At 41.7% G+C, this 20233-nt stretch overlaps 1 protein-coding gene across 1 annotated transcript in view; it reads right to left on the minus strand.

Moving 5' to 3' along the window:
* The window catches only part of CREBBP (CREB binding protein), a 52282-nt gene that overhangs the window by 5089 nt on the left and 26960 nt on the right, over positions 1–20233 (minus strand). The window contains 14 exon segments of the mRNA XM_070761596.1: positions 604–771; positions 2787–2952; positions 5948–6061; positions 7370–7516; positions 8418–8568; positions 9458–9525; positions 10708–10785; positions 11491–11547; positions 12320–12400; positions 15181–15269; positions 16573–16812; positions 18428–18546; positions 19053–19227; positions 19362–19541. Of these exon segments, the coding sequence (XP_070617697.1) occupies positions 604–771; positions 2787–2952; positions 5948–6061; positions 7370–7516; positions 8418–8568; positions 9458–9525; positions 10708–10785; positions 11491–11547; positions 12320–12400; positions 15181–15269; positions 16573–16812; positions 18428–18546; positions 19053–19227; positions 19362–19541 (1833 nt within the window).

Genomic DNA, 20233 nt, shown 5'->3' on the forward strand with positions numbered 1-20233 from the left:
CGTTGGAAACAGCACTATGCACCTGCCTTTCTCCTCTCCTTGCACAAATTCCCTCACAGGTTCTTGCGATGGGGTTAAAATGAAGGGTGCCTCCCCTGCCTGCTCTCAGCCTGTGGGTCGGGACCCCTTTGGGGACCGAACAACGTTTTCACCAGGGTTGCCCAAGACCATCAGAAACACGTATTCCTGAGAGGGTCTTGGGAAGTGAGACCCCTGTTCCTCCTCCATCGGTCTCCAGGCAGGTCCACCCACATGCAAATAGTTAACTGCCCCCCCCAAAAAAGGGGTGGGGGCTTCTGAGCATGTGCAGAAGCTGAATTCCCAGCACTATGCCTGGATCGCCATCTTGGTTTTGGCTCCCCCCCCCCCCTTCAGTGCAGGAGGGAGCGAACCAGTAGCGAGGTCAGTTAGAACCCACCCTGAATTTCCTAATAATGTTATTATTTTATGGTTGGAGGGTGACAACAACACGAGGGCTGCGGCATTAGGAAGGCTGAGAACCACTGTTCTAAAAGGTAATGTGGCATGTAACTCACAGTTCTATTGGACTGAAAACAATTGTGGCTTATATAGCTCACATAAATATTGTGTGGATTTAGTCACCTCTATTGTTTCACTGGCGGCTGTGCTCTCCTCCCTTTTCCTCTCCTCCTCCTCCTGTTCTAGCTCTTTTATGCTCTCTTCCAATACATTGGGCCAAAAATCCCCCTCAAAGTAGGGCAACTCCTTGGCGCTGGTCAGCCGATCCTCAGTCGCTTGTTTGAAGATATCCTAAAAAAAGACCACACGCTGTTGTTAATGGCATAGCTAAGAACAATGGCAAAAGTCTCATTCGGTTTAAACAAAGGAGGGTTTAAAATAGTTTTCTGTGTTCCATTATGATTGTGAGTGTGTTTACACAGCCAATGTCTTTGCTTTAGCCCCACCTAAGATGCACGAGTCCCAGCGGCTGATGAGGTCCCAGAGCGTTGGCCTTCTCCGGGTCCCGTTGACTAAACAATGCCGTCTGGCGGGATCCAGGGGAAGAGCCTTCTCTGTGGCGGCCCTGGCCCTCTGGAACCAACTTCCCCTGGAGATTCGAATTTCCCTCACCCTCCCTGTCTTCCGCAAGATGTTAAAGACCCACTTACGTCACCAGGCATGGGGGAACTGATTTCTCCCGCCCCCCTTTGCTGATTATAGCACTTGAGAATGGTATGATTGTGTAGTATTGACTGTTTTTTAATATTAAGGGGTTTTAACTTCAGTTTTTAATATTAGATTTGTACCACTGTTTATTGTATTTTATTATTGTTGTGAGCCGTGGGGCAGCATACAAATCTAATAAAATATTATTATTATTATTATTATTATTATTATTATTATTATTATTAAGATAAATGTTGGTGCTTAATTTTGGATTGACACAGATCTAGAAAAGCATGACTAATTTTGTTTTATTTATTTATTTGGGCTTAGTGCTGCCTGCCCCACTCCCAGAGGACTCTGGGCAGCTCACAGCCAAATACACATAAAATACAATATAAGCCCCCTAAAAACAGTGCAAAACCACACCCGGACAGTATAAAAGGAGGATTTCTGGGAGAAAGAGGCCTGATGTGAGTCATTATGGTGGTGCTGCTAGAACCGGAGTTCCAGAAATGCTTTGCTGGCAAACCGTGGCTTCCCCTTTAAGGTCCTTGCATAGCTGTCTGAGAAGCTCTGAAGATTAACGGGGTATGGAATCACTCTGGAACATTCTAATTAGGTGGTTAGACAGGCCAGCAGCCAGTTCCCTTAGTTTTCGACTTGACTGTGAAGGTTGCCAGCAGAAATTATAAGAAGGACTATGCTTTGTAACTTTCGTTTTTAAAAATACAATTTTGTTCCTGTCTGAACCTTTTGTAGTGGGTTGTTCTGATCCATTCAGGCCCAAAGCAGAACAGCAAGATAGTTCAAGTGGTGATTTGTCATAAATATGATGATTATGGGGTACAGCTCATGAAAACCCCAAATCCACCATCTCAGAAAATTAGAATATTCAATAAATAAAACAAGGATTGTACATAACGATATGGGACCTCTGAAAAGTATAGGCATGCACACACAGTGTGTACTCAGTCCTCAGTCTGGGCCCTTTCTACAGCAATTACGGCCCCAATGCAGTGTGGCACGGCCGCTCTCAGCCTGTGGCACTGCCGAGGATGCTTCAACAGCGGCCTTCAGCTCTTCTGTTCAGTCTTATATCTCTCATCTCTCTCTCGGCAAGGCCCCATAGATTCTTCATGGGGTTCAGGTCAGGTGAGTTTGCTGGCCAATCAAGGACAGTAATCCCACGGTCACTGAACCAGGTTTTGGTGCTTTGGGCAGTGTGGGCAGGTGCCAAGTCTTGCTGGAAAATTTAAGTCACCATCCCCGTAAAGCTCGTATGCGGATGGAAGCGTGGAGCACTCCAAAATCTCCTGGTTGGACAGCTGCATTGACCCTGGACTTAAGGAAGCCCAGTGGACCAACACCAGCAGATGACATGGCTCCCCAAATCCACACAGACTGTGGACACTTCACATTGGGCCTCACGCATCTTGCAGGGTCTGTGCCTCTCCATTCTTCCTCCCTCCTCTGGGCCCTTGGTTTCCAAATGAGATGCAATAATCTCCACAGTCTGTGTTGATTTCATCTGCTGGTCATCTGCTGGTATTGGTTCACTGTGCTTCATTAAGTCCAGCAACTTTTGCACGCCATTCTAATTGTCTGGGTTTCACCTGTAGATACCAATGTCTCCAGATTTTCTTTGATGAAATCCTCACCTTGTAGTCATGAATGATCCGCTCTGCAAAGGCTTTGTCCAGCATCTTCTTGTACCACTCTTGGAGACGTTTAGGTTTGGGAATTTTTTGGTCAGGGGGGTGGCAATGGAAGATGTAATCGTCACCCTCACTTGGTGGGCAGGCCCAGATGTGGCCTGTCACATACCTACGAGTTTCACACAAGCAAGACAGCCCAGTTAAGTAACAGTTTTGTCCAGAACTGTTCAGCTGCAGTAGAAACATTATTTAGATAGCCAGCACTTACACTCAGCCATTCATTCATTCATTCATACCTCCGTATGCCTTAGTTCTATTTTTGACCCTGCTCGCACAAGCAACGTCCCCCTGGTGGGCAGAAGGATGGGATCTGGGCCTACAAAACTAGGACTGTCAATCTACACCAATATTAAATGTGGGCATTCACTGTGTGTAATTTGCTATTTGATTAATCTTTTATTGTAATATGTTGATTTTAACATGCCACCTTGATTGTTTGATCTTATAAAGTAACCCAAACTGGGCAGCTGTTTTTGGACCCTGGGCATTCTCTGCAGCATTGCCAATATTTTAATAACAATTTTAATGATTTCATCCAGAGAATATACAGAGCTATTTGAGTTATTTAACTCAACGCCCAAGCACTAAGATACGTTTGTTGGTTTATAAAGTTTATAGGCCATAGAGTTTATTTTCTTCATATTCTCTTATTGTGCTAAAAGGAAGGAAATAAATGTAGTGTTCTCTGGTTGATTTTAATTCAAAAAGACTGGAAACAACCCTAACCTCAGATTCTTTAAAGTTAATAGGCAAAATATAAATATCTTACATTTTTTTTAAAAAAGAGGGGAAAATCACTTTCCACTTGCATCTGCCCAAGGAATTACTTTCTCCAGGTATTCTGTTAATTGTAGTCTCTTCAATAATTCCTGGGGTGGAAGGAAGTGACAAATTGCGTCCTACAAAACTCAACTCAGAAAGTCATACTCAGCTTACAGGGTCACAAAACTGGTTAATATGTATTTTTTTTCTTATTTTTCTATCCCATTCCCAAGAAATGGAAAAATCTGCTTCAAGCACACAAGCTTCTGCAAGATTCAGCAGGGCAGTTTAGAAACATAGAAACATAGAAGATTGACGGCAGAAAAAGACCTTCACGGTCCATCTAGTCTGCCCTTATACTATTTCCTGTATTTTATCTTAGGATGGATCTATGTTTATCCCAGGCATGTTTACATTCAGTTACTGTGGATTTACCGACCACGTCTGCTGGTTTGTTCCAAGCATCTACTACTCTTCCAGTAAAATAATATTTTCTCACATTGCTTCTGATCTTTCCCCCAACTCACCTCAGATTGTGTCCCCTTGTTCTTGGCTTCGCTTTCCTATTGAAAACACTTCCCTCCTGGACCTTATTTAACCCTTTAACATATTTAAATGTTTTGATCATGTCCCCCCTTTCCCTCTTTGTCCTCCAGACTCTACAGATGGAGTTCATGAAGTCTTTCCTGATATGTTTTATGCTTAAGACCTTCCACCATTCTTGTAGCCCGTCTTTGGACCTGTTCAATTTTATCAATATCTTTTTGTAGATGAGGTCTCCAGAACTGAACACAGTATTATTCCAAATGTGGTCTCACCAGCGCTCTATGCAGCTGGATCACGATCTCCCTCTTCCTGCTTGTTATACCTCTAGCTATGCAGCCAAACATCCTACTTGCTTTTCCTACTGCCCAGCTGCAATGTTCACCCATTTTGAGACTGTCAGAAATCACTACCCCTAAATCCTTCTCTTCTGGAGTTTTTGCTAACACAGAACTGCCAATACAATACTCAGATTGAGGATTCCTTTTGCCCAAGCGCATTATTTTACATTTGGAAACATAATGCACTTGGGCAAAAGGAATCCTCAATCTGAGTCTTGTATTGGCAGTTCTGTGTTGGCAAAAATGTCAGAAGAGAAGGATTTAGGGCTACTGATTTCTGACAACTTGCCCACTTGGAAATTGGATATTGGCAGTTAGATATTTAAATGTACCACATTGAGGTATAAGTTTGAGACATTTTAACACATACAGGAGGTAGAACAGCAGGCATCTTACACAAAACACACACACACACATACACACTTTTCATAAAACGATCAGACTTTGAACCTTTTTATGCAAATAAAATATCCAGTTAGTGTGTGCTACAAGAATGTTATTTGCTATTATTCATTAGAAAGCTGTGAGCTTTTTGCACTAGAGAGCATACAAAAAGAAAATGTCAATATTACAGGCTGTTCAAGTTTTTAGTTACCACCAGGAAAGGGAGCTGCCTGTAAGATTATTTCCCATAAATTTCTGGGATTTTCACACTTTATATATTGTATAAGTCTCGATGTACAACATTCAGAGCATGTTGAAAACTTATATGAAGCTTATATGAAAACTAAGAGTTCTGCTGAGTTTCACACCAGAAAGCTGAAAAACTAAGGCTTGCCTATAGAATTGTGCACATCTCTGGAATGTGTGAAGAGAAAATTACCATGCACAATATAGGAAAACCACTATGAGGAACTGACAGTCTGCAGGACAGAGAGCAGTGCTGCAGAATGGTGTCCCGTCCCCCGTCCCCCCCGCAACCGCCCTTCCCCTTCTCACTGTCGCTTGCTGCAGGGAACTCAAGATAATCCAATGAGATCGAAGGAGGAAGGCGGCAAAGAGCAATTTTCTGAGTGGCTGTTTTTTGTTCCTAATGCCGAACACTGCGCTCACTTCCCTCTGCCCACGAGCGAGGGCCTTGTCCCTCTGCACAGAAAGCGCAGTAGCTGCCTTGGAAGGAGGGAAGCTGAGTTGGGAAAAGTGTGTGTCAATCAGAGAGGAAGGACAGGTCAACGAATGTGTTTGAGAAAAAGACAGTCCCCTGCCTGCTTACGATTATTTCTATGTCCCCCGACATCTTTCTCTGGCCTCTCCGCTGTGCTCTTTTTGCCAAATCTCACTTGGCATTTTGCTTTTCCATTCCCCAGTGCAAGGAAAACAGGGTCCTGACTGACCCTGAAGGGGTTAGAGGGACGTAACAAATCCCACCTGCTTCCACTCAAGAGGAATGCATGTCGTATTTAAGTCAGGATTCAAGTCAAAATACCCACTCCTAAAAAGTCCCGTCAGAACACTCACCCCAGTTTCTTGACATATTCTAGATACCCAATAAGAATTTCATGATAGACGGCAGTCCGGAGGCATCTTGGGCGAAAGAAATGGATACTGTCCAAATAGGAGATGTACACACGCCTGTGACAAAAAAAAAGGAAGGAAACTCAGTGGTTGCATCCTGAGCCCTAGTGGCACAGTGGTTAGAATGCTATGTTGCAGGCAAACACTGCCTGGAGTTCAATCCTGACAGGCTCGAGGTCGATTCAGTCGTCCATCCTTGCAAGGTCACCCCAACCGCTTTGTAAACTGCTCAGAGAGTAAGCACTACGGAGCAGTATTGTAAGGTCTAGGTGCTACTGCTATCCTGCCTTTCCTTCAGAAGCTCACATCCTATCCAGTTGGATTGCTGTAATTCATCTGACATGGGGCAGCCCTTAAGACCATCTGGAAATGCAGCAGCCCTCCCAATTATTAGGCTGTTCCAGAATTGCCACATATTATCACCCTGGTAAATGCTTCTATTTATATTTGAACTGCTGGTCACCACCTGTAAGGACCTATGTAGCTATCTAGGAGACACATTATTATTATTATTATTATTATTATTATTATTATTATTATTATTATTATTATTAATTAGATTTGTATGCCGCCCCTCTCCGCAGACTCGGGGCGGCTCACAACAGAGATAAAACAAATTTAATATTAAGTCTAAAATAACAATTTTACATTAAAAGCCTAAAAACCCCATTATATAAGAAAAATACACACAAGCATACCATACATAAAACTGCAGAGGCAAGGGGAGATGTCTCAGTTCCCCCATGCCTGACGGCAGAGATGGGTTTTAAGGAGTTTACAAAAGGCAAGGAGGGTGGGGGCAGTCCTAATCCCAGGGGGGAGTTGGTTCCAGAGGGTCGGGGCCGCCACAGAAAAGGCTCTTCCCCTGGATCCTGCCAGCCGACATTGTTTAGTCGACGGGACCCGGAGAAGGCCAACTCTGTGGGACCTAACCGGCCGCTGGGATTTGTGCGGCAGAAGGTGGTCTTGGAGATATTCTGCTCCAGTGCCATGAAGGGCTTTATAGGTCACAACCAACACTTTGAATTGTGATCGGAAACTGATCGGCAACCAATGCAGACTGCGGAGTGTTGGTGTGACATGGGCATACCTAGGGAAGCCCATGATTGCTCTCGCAGCTGCATTCTGCACGATCTGAAGTTTCCGAACACTCTTCAAAGGTCGCCCCATGTAGAGAGTGTTACTTATGCTTCAGATTTATACCCTTCCTCATGTCCTTCAAGACCGAGGCAGGCAATAAAATAATATATATAAATAGAAAACACTTCATTTCATTCCCCCCACAACTAGAACTAGGTAAGGCCGCCTGGGTTGAGACTGAATAACCGGAATCCTTCTTTTGTTTGGAAGGAAGCAAAGCAAGACCTGGTGTTTGGAGGTGGACAATCCCATCCGTATTCTTGAACGTGCATGCCAAAAAAGCAGACGTCCACCCCATCAATCTCTTCAAAAGCAAAAAGAGCCTTTGTTCGGTAGGGGAAGGCCTCAGCCATTTCACGAGAATCCACAAATCTACAACAAAGAGAAATTCATACCATTTTTAGGTAAAAGATATAAAACTGAGGAATTAATTATTTGATGTTAGGAAAAAAATGTCCTTCTCAAGGAGGCTTATTTATTATTATTGCTTTATAATAGATGAAAATGGCAAACGCAACCTCCACCTAACAGTGGTTCTCAACCTTTCTAATGGTGTGACCCCTTAATACAGTTCCTCATGTTGTGGTGACCCCCAACCACAAGTCTAGCGCCAATTCTCCCTACAGAGCTTTAAGCTGAATGGCAGGAAGGTCAGAGTGACACCCCTACTGTAAACGTCTGATTGGTCGGATTATAAAAATATATAGTCGCCTCAAGAAGGGCGGCATAGAAATCTAATAATGATGATGATGACGATGACGACGATGATGTTCCAAGGCGCCTGAATAGAAACTTTAATTCCTAACACCATGGGAAATTTCCCTATCTGCTAGGCTGTCATGAGAATCAATTATCACACAAGCCTGAGAAAAACAAGACCATGGCAGACAGGACCATGGCAGTATTAAAACAGGATTAGGGGTCTCCAAAAGTGGGAGCAGGCAATGGCTTGAACATTTTCTAGAACATACAATATAGCTAGCTTGCTGCTTCCATTCATCTGTTAGGGCTTCTACAGTAACTGTTTTCCAGTAAAATACTCATCAGGAATTATTTAGCTAATCCAATTGATCCTAATCTTCTCTGTTAGCTATTGTCATGGACTGGTGCTCAATGTACAAAATATCCTGTTCTGAAATTATGCAGACAAAATTCTCAAAAATATATGGTAAAATGGCACTGTCCAGAAAAATAAAATAAAATTTTGGATGCTCAAATCAAGATATTATAGATGGCAATCAGATGGATCCAGTAAAAGCAAAGCAAAACTCACCGAGATTTCATTCCTGGTTTGACTTCTACTGTTTTATCTGAACTGGCCACTACTCTCACAAACACTTCCCCAGCTTCTGGGTGATTCTGCCGCCGCAGAAATTTGTTTACACGCTCTTCCAAATGATTCCCTAAGCGGGTAGTCTGCAACCCTAGTAGGTGGAGAGGAAGAAGGGAAGAAGAGAAAGAGATCGTCCTGTCCATCGCTCGCTCGTACATCATGACAGTAACATTTAGCTTTATTCTTAAAGCTAGAGTCAACATCCTTTATTGCCAGTAACCTCCGTAGGAAATTAAGGAGCTTGCTTCCAAATGATAAAGGAATAGCTCTTATTGCTACAGAACATCGCCTGATCCCAGGAGTCCCCAAGACCAATCAGGAATCCAGAACTGAAGGGGTGGGGTGGGAAGGCACCAATAGCACTTAGACCTAGATACCGTTGCTCGGGGCTTTACAGCCCTTTTAAAGCGGTTCAGAGTCAGCACACTGCCCCCAACAATCTGGGTCCTCCTTAAAAAGCCTTCCTGGCCTTGGGAAGGCTGAGTCAACCTTCAACTGATCAGGATTAATCTCCACACTGTGGGTAGAGTTTGCCTGCCATACTGCATTCTAACCACTGTGCCGCGTGGCTCTTATGGGCCCTACGGAGGCAGGAGCATCAAATGCTTTACCAGCTTTGTTTCCAAAACTGGGAATGCCCCACTCCCTTTCTACTGGGGACAACGAGGAAAGTGGAGTACTGCCAGTGGGACTCTTCTTTTATATTTAGATCTACAATACAGTTATTTTTCCCAATCCAAATATGAATGGCCTTCCACAATATTATTTAAACAATTAATAATGGGTTCTTTAAAAGATGCATTAAGAAATATTTATTTATTTGATTTGTATGCCGCCCCTCTCCGTAGGCTTGGGGCGGCTAACAACAATAATAAAACAGCATATGACAAATCTAATATTTAAAATAATTAAAGAAAACCTTATTAAAAACCAAACATACAAATATCATTAATATACAATAAAGGAGGCCATAAACTTACTTTTGGCACTGAATTTATTCTCTTTGCGTGTGCGGCAAGTTTTCTTCAAGCAGTTATCACACACAAAACTAAAATACAATTAAGAGTTAATAAATGTATCCTGAGCTGAAAATACTATAAAATATTTTTTTTAAAGGAAAAAAAATACTTTACAAAATTCTACTTTCTTCATAAACAGAAAATGTGCCAAAAGGTTCTTCTTCTCACCCCCTGGGTCATATTTAACTTGGTGCTGAAGCCCCCCTTAGTTCCTGAACAGCATAAGGGATGCAGATGGTCTGCCGGGCTGTCCTGGCAGGACACGATGTTGCAAGGCTGAACCCAGGGACTTGGGCTGATGGCAAAAAGGAGTATGAAGACTCACAAGTAGCTCAAATGCTCAGCTCAACATTCCCTTATGATCTGGCCGGAAGAGCTCTTTGCATCCCAGAGCAATCAGTCAAAGAGACTGCCACAGGCAAGCTCTTGTCGGATGGGTATATCTGTGTTCAATGCTCAAAAAAAAAAAGGGAGAGGAGGGGGACCCTGGTGTTGGATGGGGCTGTTTGCATTCTGCTGCAGTAACAGGACTTTTAAATTTATTTCTTCATTTAGCATTTTTATAAAGCCACCCTTCTCACAAGAGTGCAACTCTGAGAAGCACACAACAACCAATTGTACTTCCATGACATGCATACCACATCATGTATCACACACATGGAATCTGATATTACATTAAACCTGGCATGAAATTATATTATTCCTTTAAGAAATTCACAGAATGGCTTGAATTCTGTCTTCTCACTTACATAAAAACATGTAACCAAAGCCATGCAACTCCAAAAGCCTAATGTCTAATGTAGTAAAGAGACAAAGTGAATCCTTAGGAGAAACTTGAATTCTAAGAATTACTTAGAAATTTAATATATAAAAACTGCATATTTCTTAGGCCCAAAAATGCAAGATGGAGTAAGTAACTTTCAGTAAAATAAACAAAGGGAATTTAAAAACATCATTGCAACCTTACAAGCATGCAGAGTAGATTTTTGCCAGAACCACAAAGATATTTTTGTTGCAAATCATTTACATCCACACAGAATTCCAAAACATGTTTAATACAAAATGATCATTCCACTCCAGGGTATACTAGTTTTTATCTCAGATAAATTTTGTTAATTTTAATCTTAATATTTTTAAATTATTATATTGTCATTTTTTTCATGTTGTAAACTGCCTGGATTAGCTTTACAGTGATTCTCAGAGACACTCACCCAGAAGGCCAAACAATGTCATAGTGTAATGCGCATATCTGGTGCATTTTCCGGCCACATTCTTTGCAATCAACAAAACTGAACAATGTGAGAGAAGAAGTTTTAGATTCTTTGAAACAAAAAAATACATATTCAATACACATATTTTTCTTAACACGGTTCAAATGTTAAAAGTGTTTCTGCATGAGATCGCTGTTTCAGACATATTAAATAAGTAAGATTGGATGTTGACTTTTAAAAAGACCTAGCTGATTTGTGGTACATTGCCTAAATCTGAAGAAGTTCCATTTTGCAGCTATTGCTGCAATAGAATCACACTCTGCCAGTGATGGCAGAGACCAAGTGGCCAAACTGCATCCTAAAACCCACTTATTTATGGCCAAGGGCCAACACGGCAATTTAACCTGAATAATGAGGTTTTACTACCTAAAATAATGATAAACAAGGCAAAGTTCATCTAATTGTTCTAACAAAAAATGGCAGAAACACAGTTTCAGGCTCTAAGAGGAGGGAACTCTGCCCCTCCCATTGTGAAGCGCCTGCATCATTGTGCTGTGCAAGGTGCTACAAGAACAGCGGACCATGGAGGCAGCAACAGCAAATGTACTGTGACCAACACAGAACGCTGTTTCGGGCACTTCACTCCAGCATTAAGGTGAGAAACGTGCTAGAGACACAGGATGGAGCTGGGCTGGGGCGATGGCACATGTGGTCATAGAGAGGGCTCTGAGTGACACCTCTGGCACATGTGCCATAAGTTTGTCACCACTGCGCTATACTTACGGTTCAGGATCAAGTGTGTCATTTTTTTTCTTCTCAAAATGATCTTTTGAGATGGTTCTGCAAAGAAAAACACATAAGAAATTAGAGCCTATTTTTTTAGCTACATTATAGCCCATAAAGATTATTATGCAAAAAAGGCAGCTGCATACAATAAAGCTGCATATGCATATGAGTTTCTCATAAAGTTAGTCACTCTGGAATTTGATTGTCACCTGGTATTCTGGTGACAACGCTGGCTCATAATCTCTAGTTATACGAATTAAACCAATCAAGTTGCATTTTTAAAATTTTTAAAATTGCAATTTCTATGTTAAATTCATTGAACAATGCTTGCAAGGAAACAACTTATAATTATTAGTAAAAAAGGTCTCCAGCGCCATAACTATGAGAACAAGCTATTTAGGATTGGGTGGCTTCTTCTGTATGTAGTGCCCATAATAATTCATTTTTAACAATATGTTTCAGACAGACAGGACTATTTATTCTCCATATATTCCAGAATGTGATGTTGAGAACAGGGAGTGCAATTCATGGCTGAATGTGATTTGAATTGAACTCTTTTTAAACAGAATATTTGTGAAATGTTGTTTATTGAAGATGAAAAATGAACAGCTGCTAGGCCAGAAAACGGTTAAAGAAGCCAGAGTCTACAGAGAGGGCAGGCATCTAATATGCAACAAAGCCACAGCTTATTTTCTGCAAATGTAAGCAAAGCTACAGTGTATGAGAAGGCCTGCCTGTTGGTCTCTACCTTTGATACGCCTGCACTGTAATTTAAACATTTTCTTCCTTAGTTCATACTCAGCATGTGAAAAACTGAAATACTTACGTTTGGGACTGGGCAGGGTCATCCCCCAGGGTAACGCTTTCGCCCTGGATTTCTGTAAAACATCTCTCACAGAAGTGATACCTGTCAGCGAGAAGGCCATATTTGGGTGAACTGGTCCATGAAAACACATAGCCACCCAAGCAATGGAACCACCAATCAGAGGAGGGCAGATCACCACGACGAAGGGGGGAGCGTTGTTTGTTGATTGATGGGCCAGTGTGGACAATGAAAGGAAAAGAGGAGGAGGGGAAGGGGAGGGGTTAGAAAAGAGGGAAGAGGACAAACAGCACAGACAGAAGTAGTAAGACACAAAACACTGAGACAACGAGAGAGCAGAAAGCCAAGGCAAAGGGCGGGGTAGCAGGGAAGGGCTCCAGAATTCTCGTGGGCAGTAGCCTCTGTTTAATCATGAAGTATCTTTTAAAGCAAGCAGCCATGTTAAGCTTTATCGCAATATTTATGTCCACTGTACCAAACTGTGTTTGAAAGTTATATTAAATGTGGTCAACTGCTCAAATTAAGTGCATGCTATATAAACAAAATCAAGCTCTGTTTTAGGCCCAGCACTGTTTAAAATCGTCATCAATGACTTGGATGAGGGGATAGAACTTCTCAAATTTGCAGATGACACCAAGATGGCAGGAATAGCCAACACTCCAGAAGATAGGCTCAAGAGGCCGAAGGGACTTGGCAGACTTGGACATGGGGATTTATCTAACAAAATGAAGTTCAATGGTGAAACAAGTCAGGTTCTACATCTAGGCAAGAAAAACAAAATGCACAGGTACAGTGTATGTGGTACATTGCTCAACAGTAGTAAGTGTGTGAGGGATCTTGGAATCCCACTGGACAACCATTTAAATGTGCAGCAGCTGCCAAAAAAGCCAACACAGTTCTAGGCTGCATTAACAGAGGGATATAATCAAGATCACATGAAGGGTTAATACTACTTTATAAGGCCTTGGTAAGGCCACACTTGGAATACGGCATCCAGGTTTGGTCGCCACGATGCAAAAAGGATGCTGAGACTCTAGAAAGAGTGCGGAGAAGAGCGACAAAGAGGACTAGGGGACTGGAGGCTAAAACATAGGAAGAAGGGTTGCAGGAAATGGGCATGGCTAGTCTGATGAAAAGAAGGACCAGGGGAGACAGGACAGCAGTGTTCCAATATCTCAGGGGCTGCCAAGAGGGAGTGAAGCTATTCTCCAAAGCACCTTGAGGGTAAAACAAGAAGCAATGGGTGGAAACTAATCAAGGAGAGAAGCAACTTAGAACTAAGGAGAAATTTCCTGAAAGAACAATTCATCAGTTGAACAACTTGCCTCCAGAAGTTGGGAATGCTCCAACACTGGAAGTTTTAAAGAAGATATTGGACAACCATTTGTCTGAAGTGGTGTAGGGTTTCCTGCCTAAGGAGGGGGTTGGAAAGACCTCCAAGGTCCCCTCCAACTCTGCTATTCTATTCTATTCTATTCTTTCCATTCCATTCTAATTCTAAGCTCATACTTTAAACAAGCATGTAACTAAATAGCATTTTCCAGTCTATGTTTATTTTATAAATGTATATAAACTACTTACATGGTTTATATTATGTCATAATGAAGTGATATATTAAAGTTTAGCAAACTGAAACAGATTTGTTTCCATTTTCTGTTAACTAAAAGTTTAGCCAATGTTGGTTTACGATAAGCAAAGATGAGTAAATGTATAATTTGTATTTGAGTAAGTCTAATCCACATTTTTACTTTTTAGAATATTTGGAAGCAAAACTGTATCAATGTAAGACAAACCTGGCAAATGTATGGAACAAGCTAAACTAAAATACAAAAACCCACAAAGAAAATGGAGAGAGATTATTCGGCTGAACCAATTTATTCAATTTAGAATAGAATAGAATAGAATAGAATAGAGTAGAATAGAATATAATTTTATTGGCCAAGTGTGATTGGACACACAAGGAATTTGTCTTGGTGCATTTACAAAGAAATATTAAAGACTGATCTACAAAGAAGAATTTTTAAAAGTCCCAAAGTCAGGATCAGGAAGCTAACGCATGCCTCCATCAAAAATCATCTTGCCCCAAAACAGCTGCAGTAGATAGCCTAGACAAAGGCAAGGTTGATTCTACTACACCAGTAACCAAGACTATCCAGATGTTTTATCAAAAAGGATCATCACAGCAGACCAAATCCAAATCTATTGCAATTAATTCCAACCACGTGTGTATCAAAGCCAAGCATCAACCATCTGCCCCTTTAGATGTTCCTTTCCTGAGATTTTTAGAAGCACACTTTCTTGCTGGAATAGAAGTTTGTGAGCGCGTACTGGTGTAGTCGAAGTGTGAGAAAGCATTGGTCACGCCCTCCTGTTTCGGTAAAACCAGCCAATTTGTCAATGTGAAAACTGCAGATCATTCCGTCTTTTTCAAAATAAACAGCTGTGGAATTTTGATGGACATATTTCAACCCCCACACAGAGAGCTGACATCCCATAGATCCACACAGTGTCTCCAAGCTGAATACAGCTCGGTGTTGTAGCCTGCTTAGGCATCTTGTAGTAACGACAGGCTGTAATAGTGGGACATGAGCAGAGAATGTAGGATTAGGCTTTCTTACACATTGGACAAAGCAAGATCACAGCATAGATGGACATGTTGTGGAAAGGAGAATGAATTCATCTAATAACTAATCAATGTTGATTTATGATTTCTGTGCGGCCCCCCCCCCCCGCGCGCATTTCCTAAATAAATGAGGGTGGTCTCAGAAGTCACTGCATATTCTAATATGGGGAAACTCCTTCCAGATTCCACCCGGAAGAAATGGCAATGCTTCTGCCCTTGGCAAGAGGGCACCAAGACTCACCTGTTCTGGTAGCTGTAGTAGGCAGCATCTCTGGGGATCGTGCACAGCTGCTTGCCATAGCAACACAAGGTCTGAGGAGAAAACTCATACTGCCAAAGAAAAAGACAACGGTGTAGAGAACAGTTTTTGCTGCAGGACAGAACTCTATCAGGGATGTCAAAATCCATTTCACGGAGGAAGAGGCTGGGGGGGTGGGGGCATGGTCAGGGGGGGCAGTTCAATGTTACTCCTGCTGGGGGCGCCTGTGGTGGCCAGAGTGCTCCAGAGCTCCGTTTTTGGCTGCCATAGTCTCCTGCAACCCATGGCACATGGCCCTCCCAAGCTCCGTTTTCACTGGCAGAGGGTTACAGGAGGCCGTGGCAGTGGGAAATGGAACTCGGGAGCCTGTTTTCTCTGGCAGAAGGACCGCAGGCCGGTCCTTCACTGTTTCTAATGCAGCCCCGCGGGCCAGATCTAAGTACCCCATGGGTTGGAGCCAGTCTCTGTGCCTTGAGTTTGATACCCCTACTTTATATGCATAAATAATAATTTCTGTCATGGGGCACTCTAGTCATGTAAATTCAATCTGTAAAGTTTAGAAACAAGCCAGTAGTTCACTAAAATCATTAAAGAAGTTTTACTGGTCACCCGGAGATACCCTGTGATAAGATGGGCAGCCAATAAAGTTGATAAATAAGCACAAGGTCAAATAAGAATGTAGAGATTAGCTGCTCACTTACTAAAATATTACATTTATTTATCATTTGCATTGTAAAAATATTATACGAAGGTGTTGGATGCTATTTTTAATCTCCTCTTAATAGTTGGATTATTTGATTTTAAAATACATCAGATAAATAGGATATGAGCAGAACACTCTAAATGCCTTACTTAAGATTTCATATAAAATGCTTTGAATACAGATTTTTATGGCATGAAAAGACTTTCGTTTTACCTAAAACGTTTCCCCTCGTATATATAGCAACAACAGTTCAGGATTCGTTTTCACAGTTATTTTGTATATGGATTGTAAATTTTTTATGCTCAGTATAAATGACTTAGAGCCTCCTCTAGAAAAAAAAATCTTAAAATATCGAAAAGGATGTCATATAGTCCAGAAATAATGTGGACATCAAAAGTAATTAAAGAAAATACAACAGTTTATATTATGAAAGAGAACCCTATTATTAAACTGATGTTACAATTTTAAATGTTTGTACGTGCCATCATTTATACAATGTATTACACTTGCTCTCCGAGTCTTCGGAGAAGGGCGGCATACGAATCTAATAAATTGTTGTTGTTGTTGTTGTTGTTATTATTATTATTATATAAAACACTGGGCAAAACAAGAAAAATCATTTTTTTTCCTTTATAAACTTATATTCATAGATAGGATGAAACCAAACACACCTTGCGGCCACAACAGTATCCTAAGGACTGCATTACAGGATCGATTTCTTGTTCAAAAACCTCTGCAAGCTTAGTGCAAAATTTATAGACTCTTGATGTTTTGCGGTTGTAAAGCCAGGCATTATTGAACATTAGCCAGACATCATCCACATACTGCCACGGTTCTTGATATTGCCCTGTATCCAACTTGCGTTTAATGGTAGAAAGGTCCATGGGGTTCTTCACAATGTCAAAATAATCCTTTGAATGTAAAATAGAATAGAATAGAATTTTATTGGCCAAGTGTGATTGGACACACAGGGAATTTGTCTTGGTGCATATGCTCCCAGCGTATATAAAAAGAAAAAATAAATAAACATTAGGCCAGCCAAAGAACTGAATTCAAGTCACCCAGGTCATGGTTCTCCCAAAGATGCTTATTTCAAAAGGCAACTGGACTTTTTTGGTTGCTGCTTTGAGACACACAACTTGCATGGCAGTTCTTGGAATGAGAAAGGCTCCATTACAGGAGAGAAAAGAGGGAAAAAAGAGAAAAGTTGCTTTGTGTGCAAACTTCTTTTTCTGTTTTGATGGTGCCAGAAGTAGAGATGCACCACTTTCTTCAGCTGCTGGTAGACCGCCTGGAACCAACCACTGCTACCATGTTTTCCCTAAAATACGACCTACTCAGAAAGTCTGAGCCCGATTTTTACATTTGCACCCAATATAAGCCCTATCCCAAAACAAGCCCTAATTAAGGCAACCCCTTCCATTCCAGGGTGAAGAGGTAAAAATGAAGCTGGGGTGGGTATGGGGGGTGGGGGGTGGAGCTGCCCTACTATTTACCTTTGGACAATTGCAGCCAGGCCTCGCCTATTTCTTCTGCTGCAGAAGCCGCCAGGAGAGCCTTGCTTTCCTTGCTAGGCGAATCAGGTCCTCAAGACCTCTGGTAGCGAAAAAGAGGCCAGGGTGTGTGCGACATGCACAACAAGTGAGGTGAGTTAGTGGATGATTACCCCCCCCTCCCCCAAAATAAGACCTGGCGCCATGTTTGGTGGCAAAAGAAAACATAAGACGGGTCTTTTCGGGGAAACGTAGGTAGGTGGGCCATGTGAGCTATCTAATCTCAACCTAGGAGAATTGCCACTTAATAGTCTGAATTCTAGGCTGATCTGGCCAGGTTATGTTTGTAAAAAGAAGGAGCTGAGCTTTCAAGCTTCCAGAGTTCTGAAAGGTCCTTCTCTTCATTGCCCTGGGGAATGACACCAAGGAGAAGTCCCCATGGCAATTACTGAGCTTGGAAAAGGGGATCCTTATCAAGCTATCTCAATAAGGATCGGCTCCCCTTCCTTATTTTTCTATCACACGTTAGAGACTTGAAGACGTTTCATTATCCAAAGTTTCATTACCCAATATTAAAATCTAGTTAGGTAATAAAATGTCTCCAAGCTCAGAAAGCACAAAGGGTTGAGCAGTACTGTTGCACAGGCACTGCCCCACTTTCAAGACCTCAGAACATCTATTGGGCTTTTTACAGAGATCAAGATATGGATCTGTTCTGGTTTTCACTGAGAGGAAGAAAGCAAACAATGCCAGTCTCTCTCCACTCTGCAGAGCCCTTTGACGGCTTTCTTAGTCTTCTGGAGGTCAAGTTGTTACAAACCATGTGATATATCTATTACCACACACTCATCGTAGCTCTCTACCAACATTCAAAATGTTCTTAAGATAAAATGCAAAAATATGATAGAAATTAATAAGAAAATAAAGGAAAAGGGCAAAGGGAAAAAAGAAAAAGCATTGAAAAAGGAATCTGTTCTTCATTCTCTAATTAACAGATAGAAATCAGCTCATTTCCTTTTGTTTACTCACTCACCGGGATACTTAGAAGTTGAGGATCCACAGGCTGTCTGAAAGGTAACGATTCTGGATCCTGACGATACAAAGCTTCTAGTGTAGGCATGAGGGCTTGGCGCAATTCTTCAGGTTTAAAGACTGTTAAATAAAAATCTTATTATCCATCCTTCCCAACACTTTCCTTAATTCAAGATAGTTTACCTAAGAATTTATGCATTCAATCACAAGTTTCTCTATATTTCTCATGAAATTTTTTGGTCTTTGCAAATTTCATTGAAGAAATTTAATTACAAAAAATGCAATAATTCCTGATCCCTTGCTCAGGTAGGTTTAAGAAAGATAAAAGAAATATTGTTGAAGAAAGGATCAGTAGATGATGATTTAAGCTTAAAAATATGATCCTTTATTTATTGATTGATTGGTTGGTTGGTTGGTTGGTTGATTGATTGATTGGGATTTATATGCTGCCCCTCTCCGAAGACCTGTCCCCCAGAAATTAAGGCCAAGCCACAAGGAATCGCTATCCGTTAGCCCCGTTTCTCATTCCCCTCGGTGCCTGGATGGCCGATCTTACTGGGAATAGAATAACCGTGCAAGGAAGGCTTAGGCCGGACTGCACCAGAGTGACAGCAATGCAGACTTACTTTTTCTCCTTGGCTGAGACGGTGATGTAGACTGCGATATGGTGCCATTGTTGTTCCCATCTTCTTCCTCTTTTAGCTCTGATTTTTTCCCTTCGATCTCCATTGACTCTTGCTTCCCATCTGCCCCATCAGTTTCTTCTTTGGTTCCTGCAGGTCCCGATATGTCCTCCTCCAACTAAAAAACCAAGGGGAAGTAGGTTATTTCTCTCCAGTGCAATCGACTAGATTATCCATTTTTTTTTCAAGTAAGCAAGAGTAGGCCATGCCTTTTATTCATCTACTGATAATTATTCGATTCTCAATTATTACCTCTCGTTTTGGTTCCAGCTGAGCCTCAACATATTCTGAGTCTGCTTTTTCTATCGTGACTTCTGGTTTATTTTCTTGCATTTGTGTTTCTTGACCAAGCTGCTGCACACTAACATCAGCACTGGCAACAGAAGCTGGTGTAGGTATCCTATTGTCTGTACTTGCTGCTGCTTGGGATAGCTGGAAAAAGAGGGAGGGTAGAAAGAAGGAAGATAGGAAAACCTGGCTTTACCAAATGAATCAGCAACATTAAACTGAGATGGCTGTCCGTAGATATCTCTATAGGGTGAATCTGCTTTACCTACCCATCTTAGAATCCTGAATAGGAAGTTAACGCAAATCAGAGAGACAGCTGTTTCCTACTGAGTTCCCCAAAAATAAGAGCCTGTCATGTTTTTTTGAACCCGGAAATAAACCTTTGGCCTTATTGCCATGCCGTCAAAAGCCCGATTGGCCTATTATCAGGGGATGTCTTAATTTGGGGAAAAGAGGGTATAAGCTGCCTAATAATATAAACTTCCAATTTAGAGCTCTTAAGGAAAGATCAGAAACAGTAGATGATGCTGGAACCATCTGCCAATCGATGTTAAAACATCTATTGTGACCAATTAAAGTGCTTCATCATTAAAGTTTTTATGGCAACCATCAAAGATGGCAAGCAGCAACTAAAGGTTGCCTGTGAAGAGTAACACTCTGTCAGCCTTTTGATGGCATCCGGGATGGGGTATGAACAGCCTACTTAAAAGGAAAGAAATTAAACGCCTTGTTGCTTTTGCCCAAGTTTGGGCAGTGCGGCTTCACTTGGTGTTGGGTTTCTAAAGAGCTCCCAATGGAAAGGCAGCAGAAAGCCCAGACAGGGAGAAGAGGAAAGA

The sequence above is a fragment of the Erythrolamprus reginae genome, chromosome 9, assembly GCF_031021105.1.
Source record: "Erythrolamprus reginae isolate rEryReg1 chromosome 9, rEryReg1.hap1, whole genome shotgun sequence".
In the NCBI taxonomy this organism is placed as follows: Eukaryota; Metazoa; Chordata; class Lepidosauria; order Squamata; family Dipsadidae; genus Erythrolamprus; species Erythrolamprus reginae.